We start from the raw sequence: 9,858 nt of genomic DNA, 5'->3' as shown, positions 1-9,858 counted from the left end.
GACCCTACAATGTGAAACCTTTAACAGTTCCTGTAATGAGTCTTGTTTGATCACTGAAGCGGGCTTGGTACTCGGCCTCGGGCTCTTCCTGCTCGGCTCAGGTCAAATATAAAAGCCAACCCTCCAAGTAGAGTCACAGGCAGTTCCCTCAAACTACAGAACATGGCTCCGGCACCTTAGACTGAGCGAGCTGCGTCCGATACATCCTCTGCCTCTGAGGAAACCTTCTGAGTGGTTCTTCAAGACGATCCTGACGTCCTGCATGGAGCTGCCAGGTGTCGACGGCGTCCACTTGGCCTCGTACGGACCCAGAGCTCCTCAGGCCGCGGTCAACGGGAAGACCCCGGCTGGAGGTCTGGACGGGTCCGGTTACTACCAGTGTTACAGGGACGGCAGCAGCGTCGCGTCCCGTGGGTCTGATGCTCCCACTGGATACGACACAGTGGACGCGCCACCGCACTATGACTTCTACACCAACACAGGGGTGTGGGGCCGTCGGAGACGCTTCCGACCGTCTCTGTACCAACTGTCCGCCGACCCTGAGGTGACCAGGCTTCTATCAGCTCGTCTATCAGCTCCACTCAGATTACGTTAAATACACATTACTAAAAGAATAATAGAAACAAAAACATCCTTTTCATTTGTTTTAGGTCATCATCTGATAATCAATTTCAATTTTCTATTTGTAAATAGGTTTGTTTTAATGGTGCATAAGATGAAAAATTATCACTGGTCTATTTCAGCAATAGAAAGTAAAGTTTATGATAATTTTAAAACAATTTCAAAACCTTGATTACTCAGAATACAAAATCTCATTTAAGTATCACTTCTACAAAGTTTGGCAGATCTTGTATGTTTATCATAACTTGATGGTCAAAGGACAGAATCTGAAAACTGACCAAACTTGATATTTGAACTTTAGCAGGATGACTCCAAACCTCCCATGTATGAGGAGACAGCAGGCGAGCCGATGGGAGGAGGCGACAGCTCCGAGGAGGAGGAGGAGGAGCACAAAGAGCCTCCGCCAGAGCCCCCCCGCTTCGGCTGGGTGCAGGGAGTCATGGTACGTTCTCTGCTCATTCTATAAATAATAAATCATATCTACACCGTGTCATGCAGCTGATTGAAAAATAATCTTGACTCGAGAGAAAAACAAATCTATATCACCGGCTTCTCTCATATTTAATTCACAGCTTTGATTTGAAACTTGATTTTCTTTTCTAATAAGACTTTTATTTCATTGACCTATTCAATTGTTTTTCAACTCTGTGGTTGTATGTCTCCACCAAGACTCGCATGAGGTCACTGTGACCTTTGACCTCCAATCACTGAACTCTAATCAGTTAATCTGAGTCTAAGTGAACATTTGAAGGATTCTCCTGAGGCGTCTGAAGATAACATCTGGGACCTTGATCCCGAGTCGAACCAGGTCCGAGTTGTTTGGTGACTTCGGTCAGTGACTCTGTGTCTGTGCTGCAGATCCGTTGCATGTTAAACATATGGGGGGTGATCTTGTACCTGAGGCTGCCTTGGATCACGGGTCAGGCTGGAATAGGTGCGTCCAATCAAAACATCATCTCACGTTTAATTAACGTTTATTGAACTGTGTTCGATCCCGAGTCCTTTTCTCTCTTTGTGTTTGTGTCTGTGCCTCAGGTCTGACCTGGGTGATTATCCTGCTCTCCTCTTTTATTACTGGGATCACTGGTCTCTCTACTTCCGCCATCGCCACCAACGGCAAAGTCAAAGGAGGTCGGTTCAGACTCTGATTCATGAAAGTGTGAACAAATACTCATAATATAAACTTACAGTATTCTGAAGGTACATGCATTTAGACTGCAGATTTATATAAAACCACCATACCGCCCTCTTTGGATGTACTCCATGAGTACATCCAAATCATCTTGATCGCCCCCTTGTGGCTGGCTGCAGTATGGTAACCCTGCCTCCTCCATGCTAGCAGATGGGACACGGACCAGACTAAAGCATCCTCTCTTCTTCAGGTGGGACCTACTTCCTGATCAGTCGCAGTCTGGGTCCGGAGCTCGGTGGATCCATCGGTCTGATCTTCGCCTTCGCCAACGCCGTGGCCGTGGCCATGCACACCGTGGGCTTTGCTGAGACGGTCACAGACCTCATGCGTGTACGTATGTTTCACAGGACCTCCACCTTTAACCAGGTCACCATTGTTCTCCTTCAAGTCACGTGAGACCTCCTCTTCCTCCTCAGGAGAGCGGAGCCGTCATGGTCGACCCGGTCAACGACATTCGCATCGTCGGCGTCATCACGGTCACGTGTCTGCTCGGTATCTCAATGGCCGGCATGGCGTGGGAGTCCAAGGTGAGATCCAACACACACGTGAACAGGCTCAGCCATCATGGCGGGGGTGACTTGTGAAAGGAAACGGAAACATGGAAACGTTTGGTTAACCTTCTCCTCCATGTCTTCATCTGTGTGTCTCTTCCCTCCACAGGCTCAGGTTCTGTTCTTCCTGGTCATCATGGTGTCGTTTGTTAATTACATTGTGGGAACCATCATCCCCGCCTCCCCACAGAAACAGGCCAAAGGGTTTTTCAGCTACAAAGGTGAACATAGACTCAGTGATACGAATTCTGTGGCATATTAATTCTCCTCTAAACTAATTATTTCATCTTGAACAGCCGATATCTTTGCTGCTAACTTCGTGCCTGGCTGGCGGGGGACTGAGGGGAGCTTCTTCGGCATGTTCTCCATCTTCTTCCCCTCGGCCACGGGCATCCTGGCCGGAGCCAACATCTCTGGAGACCTGAGGGTAAATCTGTTTGTTTCTCTACCTTCTTTTTTCTGTAAAATCCTGATTTGTCCTCCTCTTCCTGGACATCCATTCACTCATTAACTCTGAGTCCTCTCGCTCCCAGGATCCAACAGTGGCCATCCCCCGGGGAACTCTGATGGCCATTTTCTGGACGACCATATCCTACCTCATCATCTCTGCAACCATAGGTTCTTGACTCACCTGCACTCAGAGTGTTGAGGCAGCTGGTGACAGCAGCTACGACCTTCTCTGCTGATTCTCTTTTCACTGCTTCTAACAGAAAATTACTTTTTACACATTGATGTCACCTGCACATCAAAATATGTCCTGAATCATTTGTTGTACTCGCTTGTGCCTCATCCTCTGCTACAGCTCTTTACATTTCCAAACAAATCACTACAGTGAAAGGTGCATATTAAATACATACTCAGCATTTTTATAAATTTCTTATTTTCATTCTATTGCGGTGATATTTTTATTCTCTGCTGCTGTGTGTGGATCAATAAAGTTTTATCTTATCTTAAACATTTATTTAGATTTTGAGGTAAGGTCAACATATTGTCTCTATACCTGAGTTGTCATTGTGTGTGTGTGTCTGTGTGTGTTTCCCCTCAGGAGCCTGTGTGGTGCGTGATGCCTCTGGTGAGTTGAACAACACCATGTCTTCCCCCTGTGAGGGATTAGCTTGTGGTTACGGATGGGACTTCAGCGAGTGCATGAAGAACAACACATGCAAATACGGCCTCATGAACTACTACCAGGTCAACACACACACACACACACACACACACACACACACACACACACAAAATTAAGACACAAGAAAGGGTTAAAGTACAGTTGATCGTTGCAGGAAATACACAATAAACACTTGAACACTTCAGTCCTTCTTGATAACTCCCTCATGTACACAGCAGCTGAGCTCGTACACAACAAACAAACAGTTTGGTGAAAGTAAACAGAACTTTTCCGTCTGCAGTCGATGAGCCTGGTGTCGGCCTTCGCTCCTCTGATCAGTGCTGGTATATTTGGGGCGACCCTCTCCTCTGCCCTGGCCTGTCTGGTGTCTGCTCCCAAAGTCTTCCAGGTAAAAACACATACACGTATTGTTTCTTTTCTTATATATATATATATATTCCTCTTACTGCTTTGACAAGGAAATATCCTTTCCTCTCTCCAGTGTCTGTGTAAGGACAAGCTCTACCCGCTCATCGGCTTCTTTGGAAAAGGTTACGGCAAGAACGCAGAGCCCCTCCGAGCCTACCTGCTGACCTACGTCATCGCCGTGTGCTTCATCCTCATCGGTGAGGATTCACACCGAATCTCTGAGTCTTAGAAACGAGGAGAAGAAGTAATGAAAACTACAATAAAGAGATGGAGAGACGTGGACGTGCTGTTGTTGACAAATACAGACATGAGCTTCAGGTTTCTGACTTCATCTGGATATTATATATTTTGTTGGTATGTGTCTGTGTTTCCACCAGCTGAGTTAAACACCATCGCTCCCATCATCTCCAACTTCTTCCTCTGCTCCTACGCGCTCATCAACTTCAGCTGCTTCCACGCGTCAGTCACCAACTCACCAGGTGAAGCCCGGAGAGGAGGGAGGGATCTGAACCATCAGTGAAACAGAATAGAGCCGAGAGGAAAGAGGATTAGTGTTTGAGTGTGTGTGTGTGTGTGTGTGTGTGTGTCAGAATCAGAATCAGAATCAGAATCAGAAAGTATTTATTGCCAAGTAGGTTTACTTGCTCTGGTTATTGGTGCATACAATGAACATAGAAACATAAAAACATAAAAACACAATAAATACAACTGACGTAAGAAAAGCAATAAAAAGAAACAATATATATTTACTCACTATTTAGTTCTTATTTACTCCCTTCTATTAATAATTATATAAAATAACATTTATTAAGACATAAACAAATCTAAATAAAAGATATATAATAGATAAAAGATATAAAAAGTGAAGTAAAAAGTGAAATGCAAGATGTAAGACAGTGAACAGTGTCAGATTGAAATATGCAATGTAATGCAGTATAACATAATATAATATAATGTGTTAATTTAACACATCCGTGTGTGTGTGTGTGTCTCTCTCTTCAGGTTGGCGTCCCTCCTTCAGGTTCTACAGTAAGTGGTTGTCGTTGCTGGGTGCCGTGTGTTGTGTGGTGATCATGTTTCTGTTGACCTGGTGGGCCGCCCTCATCGCCTTTGGCGTCGTCTTCTCCCTTCTGGGATACACACTGTACAAGAAGCCTGGTAAAGCTCACACACACACACACACACACACACACACACACACATACACACATACACACACACACGCACACACACACAGTCCCACAACACAAAGAGCTATAACCTGTGACTCTGCTGCTCTGTGTTCAGCTGTGAACTGGGGCTCCTCGGTGCAGGCCAGCTCCTACAGCATGGCTCTGAATCAGTGTGTGGGCCTCAACCAGGTGGAGGACCACGTGAAGAACTACAGGTGAGAGAGGACGGACTCGTTCTGCTTTCATGTCTTTGTTGAATTAGACGTAGAAACAGAAATGTGCTGTGTCCATGGTTCGGAAGTGACAGATTGTGAGATCTCTGACCCCATCTCTCCGTCTCCTCTTCAGACCTCAGTGTTTGGTTCTGACCGGGCCTCCCTGCTGCCGTCCAGCTCTGGTGGATCTGGTCGGCTGTTTGACCAAGAGGCTCAGTCTCATGATGTGTGGCCACGTGGTCACCGTGAGTTCAACACGTGTTATTCATTCTCAAGCTTGTGTTAGAACGGGATCATCTGGGATACAAAGGAAATGAAAGCTGAGACGTTTGGGTCAAAAACAGGGGAACCACTTGCTCCTCCTCCTTCTTCTCTCTCTCCAGTTTCTTTGTTTCTTTCTTTTCTCTCTTTGTCAGTTCTATGCTCTCCTTCTTCTCCTTCTGCTCTCTTGCCAGTTTCTCTATCTTCTCCTTCTTTTCTCTCTTCTTCAGTTCTTCGCTCTTCGGCTTTTCCTTCTCCCGTGTACAAATACAAATGTTCACCACTTTCAAATTTTCCGCAAATTTTGGTAAGAATTGGAGCATGTTGAAGTCCTCAAAAAGCCAATTCATTTGCCTGGAAAAAATTTATAAATAATAATCCTTACAACTTCGACAGGCCCCCCCCCTGTCTCACGCTCTTCAGTGCTCGGGCCCTGATCCCCTGGACACAGTCACGTCCTCACATTGGTCCTCACGTTCATCTCTGTAGTGATCAGTGAGCTCAGAGCAGATTTGTATTTTCAGGCTGGTCCTTCCCCAGCAGCGACACAGGAAGCTGTGAGTGAGCGTCACGTCACCTGGTTGAACCAGCGGAAGGTCAGGTCCTTCTACAGAGGAGTGGTGGCTGCTGACCTGCGATCGGGGGTCAACATGCTGCTGCAGGTGAGGATCACAACCTGGAGGTGGACTGCAGCCTCACATTCACACACTCACACTCTGCTGAGGTCTTGACCCCTCCTCATGTCGCTGTGTGTCCACCAGGGGGCAGGCCTGGGTCGTATCAAACCCAACGTTTTACTGATGGGTTTTAAGAAAGACTGGCGCTGCGACTCGCCTCAGGCTGCACATCACTACATCGGAATACTGCAGTGAGTTCAGAGGAGAGTAATACTTCACAAGCACAGTTCATAGAGTTCATAGAGCAGTTTGATTTGTGTTTATTGGTTTTTATATCTTTACTGCTTTACCTGTGGTCATTGTCCTTTTTAGTCAACTGCCTTATATGCTTAAGACGAAGGATCTATAAATAAAGTTTATCATTATTATTAATTGTGTTATTGTGTGTGTGTGTGTGTTCCAGTGATGCGTTCGACCTACACTACGGTGTGTGTGTGCTGAGAGTGAAGGAGGGACTGGACGCCTCTCATCCACCTCAGGCTCACGGTGAGAGTCTTAATTCAAACCAGAGAGAGACAGTGAGTTCATTAATGGACTGCAGCGACGTTACCAGCAGCTAACAAAGAGCATGCTGGGAAGTTTAGTTCATAATCATCCATCACTGTCAGAATTATTGACTTCATGTTAATTCATGTTCTTCTCCCTCAGTGAATCCGGGTTTTGATGGAGGACCGGAGAGTATAAACACCGTCTGTGCTCCTGCCTGCGTTCAAACCAGCGTCACATGTCTGTACATTCATCTTCACGTTATTTATTAGTATTTTTCTATCACATATTATTCAAACTTCACCCAGAGATCCTTTGATTCAGTGTCATTAAAATGCAAACACAAGATTCCCTGTGTGTGCAGCGTCTGTGTCCATGGATCCAGATCCTCAGCCGAGCTCAGTGTTCCAGATGAAACAAGAGAAGAAGACAATCGACATCTACTGGCTGTCTGACGATGGAGGTGTGATCCTCCCTCCATCCTCCACCTTCTCCTTCTTTTCTCCTGTCAACTGTATAATCTGGATCTATACCCTGAATATGATCTACTCTCTATTATCCAGGCCTCACGCTGCTGCTGCCCTACCTGCTGACTCGCAGGAAGCGCTGGGCCGGATGCAAGGTCCGAGTGTTTGTGGGAGGAGACACCGACAAGAAGGAGGAGCAGAAAGAGGAGTAAACACTTTAATTACCACTTAACATTAACTGATTAACAGCAGCAGATTTAACTGCTGACTTCACGATTGAATTATGGCATTTGGCCACTAGAGGGAAGCAGAAACTATAAAGATACAGACGCAGCTCTGGAATTATTATCACCTGAAATTTATATTATACAGTTCAACCTACTTGTCCTTATATTCAGAGCTTGTAAAACTTTAAGTATTAAGCTGAGACTTCCAATCTTCCACAGCAAATTGAATTGTTAAAGTGAGTGGTGTCAGTGAACCAGTATGAAGAACACCAGCAGCCTGGAACTGGGACAGTGAAGGTTGATATTGATTTGTGTTATTAACTACACCTGTGCTTTTCCTGCTTTGACAAGTCAAACTCTCTCTGTGAAAATCTCTGTTTATCAGATGGACTTTGTTTCAGGGTGCTGGCGCTGATCAAGAAGTTCCGTCTGGGTTTCCAGGACGTGGAGGTGCTTCCTGACATCTACCAGCCTCCTCAGCCCGGGAAGTAAGGACGTCTAAGCTCTGAGCTTCTCTGCTTTAACATCTCTTCTGGGAGAAGCCTTCACCACGATCACTGACATGTTAAGATGTTTAATGAAGGTTCATCACAAGATTCCCTGCATCAGATCTAGATTCAAAACATCTGCTATTTCAGGAACTTCAGATGCAGAACACTAGTTTACATTTGCAGGAACATTTTGGTTTCCATGTTTTCTGCAGGGATCAGGGTCTAACTGAAGTTCTAGATAAATCTTTTTAAACCTCGATGAGTTCCTCAACCCGGCCTCCATGTGTCCCCCCAGTGTGGTTCAGTTTGAGGACTCAGTGGATCGATTCAGGCTGGAGACGAATCCCAAGCAGGACTCTGACTCTGGGCCACAGCAGCAGCAGCAGGAGCCGTGGATGATCAGTGAGCTGGATTTAGAGAGGAACAAGGCCAAGGTCTGACCCCCCCCCCCCACACACACACACACACACACACACACACACACACACACATGGACACAGCACGTATAGAGTCAGTCTGAAGTTTCTCTTCTTGTCCTCTGTTGAACTCCTCTGTGGGATTCAGTCTCTCCGTCAGATCCGTCTGAACGAGGTTCTGCAGGTTCACTCCAGAGAAGCTGCTCTCATCGTGATGTGAGTTCTTCTTCTGTTGGTAGATGGTAGATGAGACAGTGTCCTCACTGGAACACAGACAGATTTCATTTATTGTCTCGACAGCACGATGCCCGTGGGGAGGAGAGGGGTGTGTCCCAGTACCCTGTTCCTGGCGTGGCTGGACGTCCTGTCACGTGACCTGAGGCCCCCGGTCCTATTGGTCCGAGGGAACCAGGAGAACGTCCTCACCTTCTACTGCCAGTGAAATGTCTCCATAGCTGTGTCCCAGTTCAGGGTCGTGGGACACTCAGGCCCGACTGAAAAGAGACCGTCTGATTTCTGATCACCAGCTTGTCTCGTCCTCACCGCTGGGACTCTGTCTTCAGCCCCTGAACTGGGACACAGCTCACGACTCCAGTGCACTTTCAATGAAGCAAATGATTAATCCTGACATTTTTAATCTTGTGTTGACTTTTCCTTGTTGACATCTGATGATCATCTAATCCTGCTGTTAATTAATAATCATGTCGTTGCCTTTTACTTCACAATATTGATGATATACATGTTTTATAGATTCTACAAAATCATATCAGTCCTGGAGACATTTTGTGTCTGGTCCTTAAATGTATGGAACAAATTAACGAAACAAAAGAATCAATTATTTTATTAAATATGATTGTTGAAATGAACATGATTATAATAATAAAAGACTTGGAACACTGAACAGTTACAGCACATTGTGCCTGGTTTGATTCTGGGAAACTTTAACTTTGTTCTCTGTCTCCTGTCATGCGAGTGTGTGTGTGTGTGTGTGTGTGTATGTATGTGTGTTAAACAATGAGATGTGTGTATTCTCTAAGTATAACAATACCACATGGTGTCAATCAATTATCTGTGTGCTGATTCAGACCAGTTCCACATATTTAAATCTGTCCAGAGTTGTTGACTCATAATTCACAGATTCATCCATGTAGAATAAACACGTAGTTTAACTATTTGTTGTGTATTTGTACTTGTATATAAACACATACTTTAAATACATGCTGTAGTGAAGCAGGCCACATTGTGACATGGCAGCGTGTTTAGCAGACCTTGACCTTTGACCTTTACAGGGAGTTTCATATTTTTATATTTTTTATATTATGTTTATTCTGTATCAGACTCTACTGAAGTCACCTTAACCAGTTTGCTGCACCACAATATATCGTTACTAGGGTGCGGGTATAATAATATGAATTGTTGCTTTGATGAGTGTCTGACTTCCTCTTCCCCAGATTCAGACTCCTCCTGTTCTTAGTTCTTATTGAACCTCAGCCAGGATCAGACCTTTCTCACCGATTAAAACCAGTTTCACTCTTCACAGCCTAC

General features: G+C 45.3%; 1 protein-coding gene across 1 annotated transcript; it reads left to right on the top strand.

Moving 5' to 3' along the window:
- Positions 1–262: 262 nt before the first annotated feature.
- On the top strand, positions 263–8,755 carry slc12a3 (solute carrier family 12 member 3). The gene is made up of 26 exons (XM_053426877.1): positions 263–544; positions 926–1,063; positions 1,480–1,555; positions 1,657–1,752; positions 2,004–2,143; positions 2,230–2,340; positions 2,474–2,585; positions 2,661–2,791; positions 2,898–2,982; positions 3,410–3,555; positions 3,774–3,881; positions 3,975–4,098; positions 4,279–4,380; positions 4,904–5,059; positions 5,189–5,288; positions 5,422–5,533; positions 6,074–6,211; positions 6,311–6,417; positions 6,630–6,712; positions 6,875–6,952; positions 7,077–7,175; positions 7,276–7,387; positions 7,808–7,894; positions 8,193–8,331; positions 8,462–8,529; positions 8,614–8,755. Exons 1-26 carry the CDS (start codon positions 263–265, stop codon positions 8,753–8,755), a joined length of 3,072 nt encoding a protein of 1,023 aa, XP_053282852.1.
- The last annotated feature ends 1,103 nt before the right edge of the window (positions 8,756–9,858 follow it).

The sequence above is a fragment of the Pleuronectes platessa genome, chromosome 7, assembly GCF_947347685.1.
Source record: "Pleuronectes platessa chromosome 7, fPlePla1.1, whole genome shotgun sequence".
NCBI classification, from domain to species: domain Eukaryota; kingdom Metazoa; phylum Chordata; class Actinopteri; order Pleuronectiformes; family Pleuronectidae; genus Pleuronectes; species Pleuronectes platessa.
Note: the sequence above shows the minus strand (reverse complement) of the source record. Positions and strands in the feature narration are given on the sequence as shown.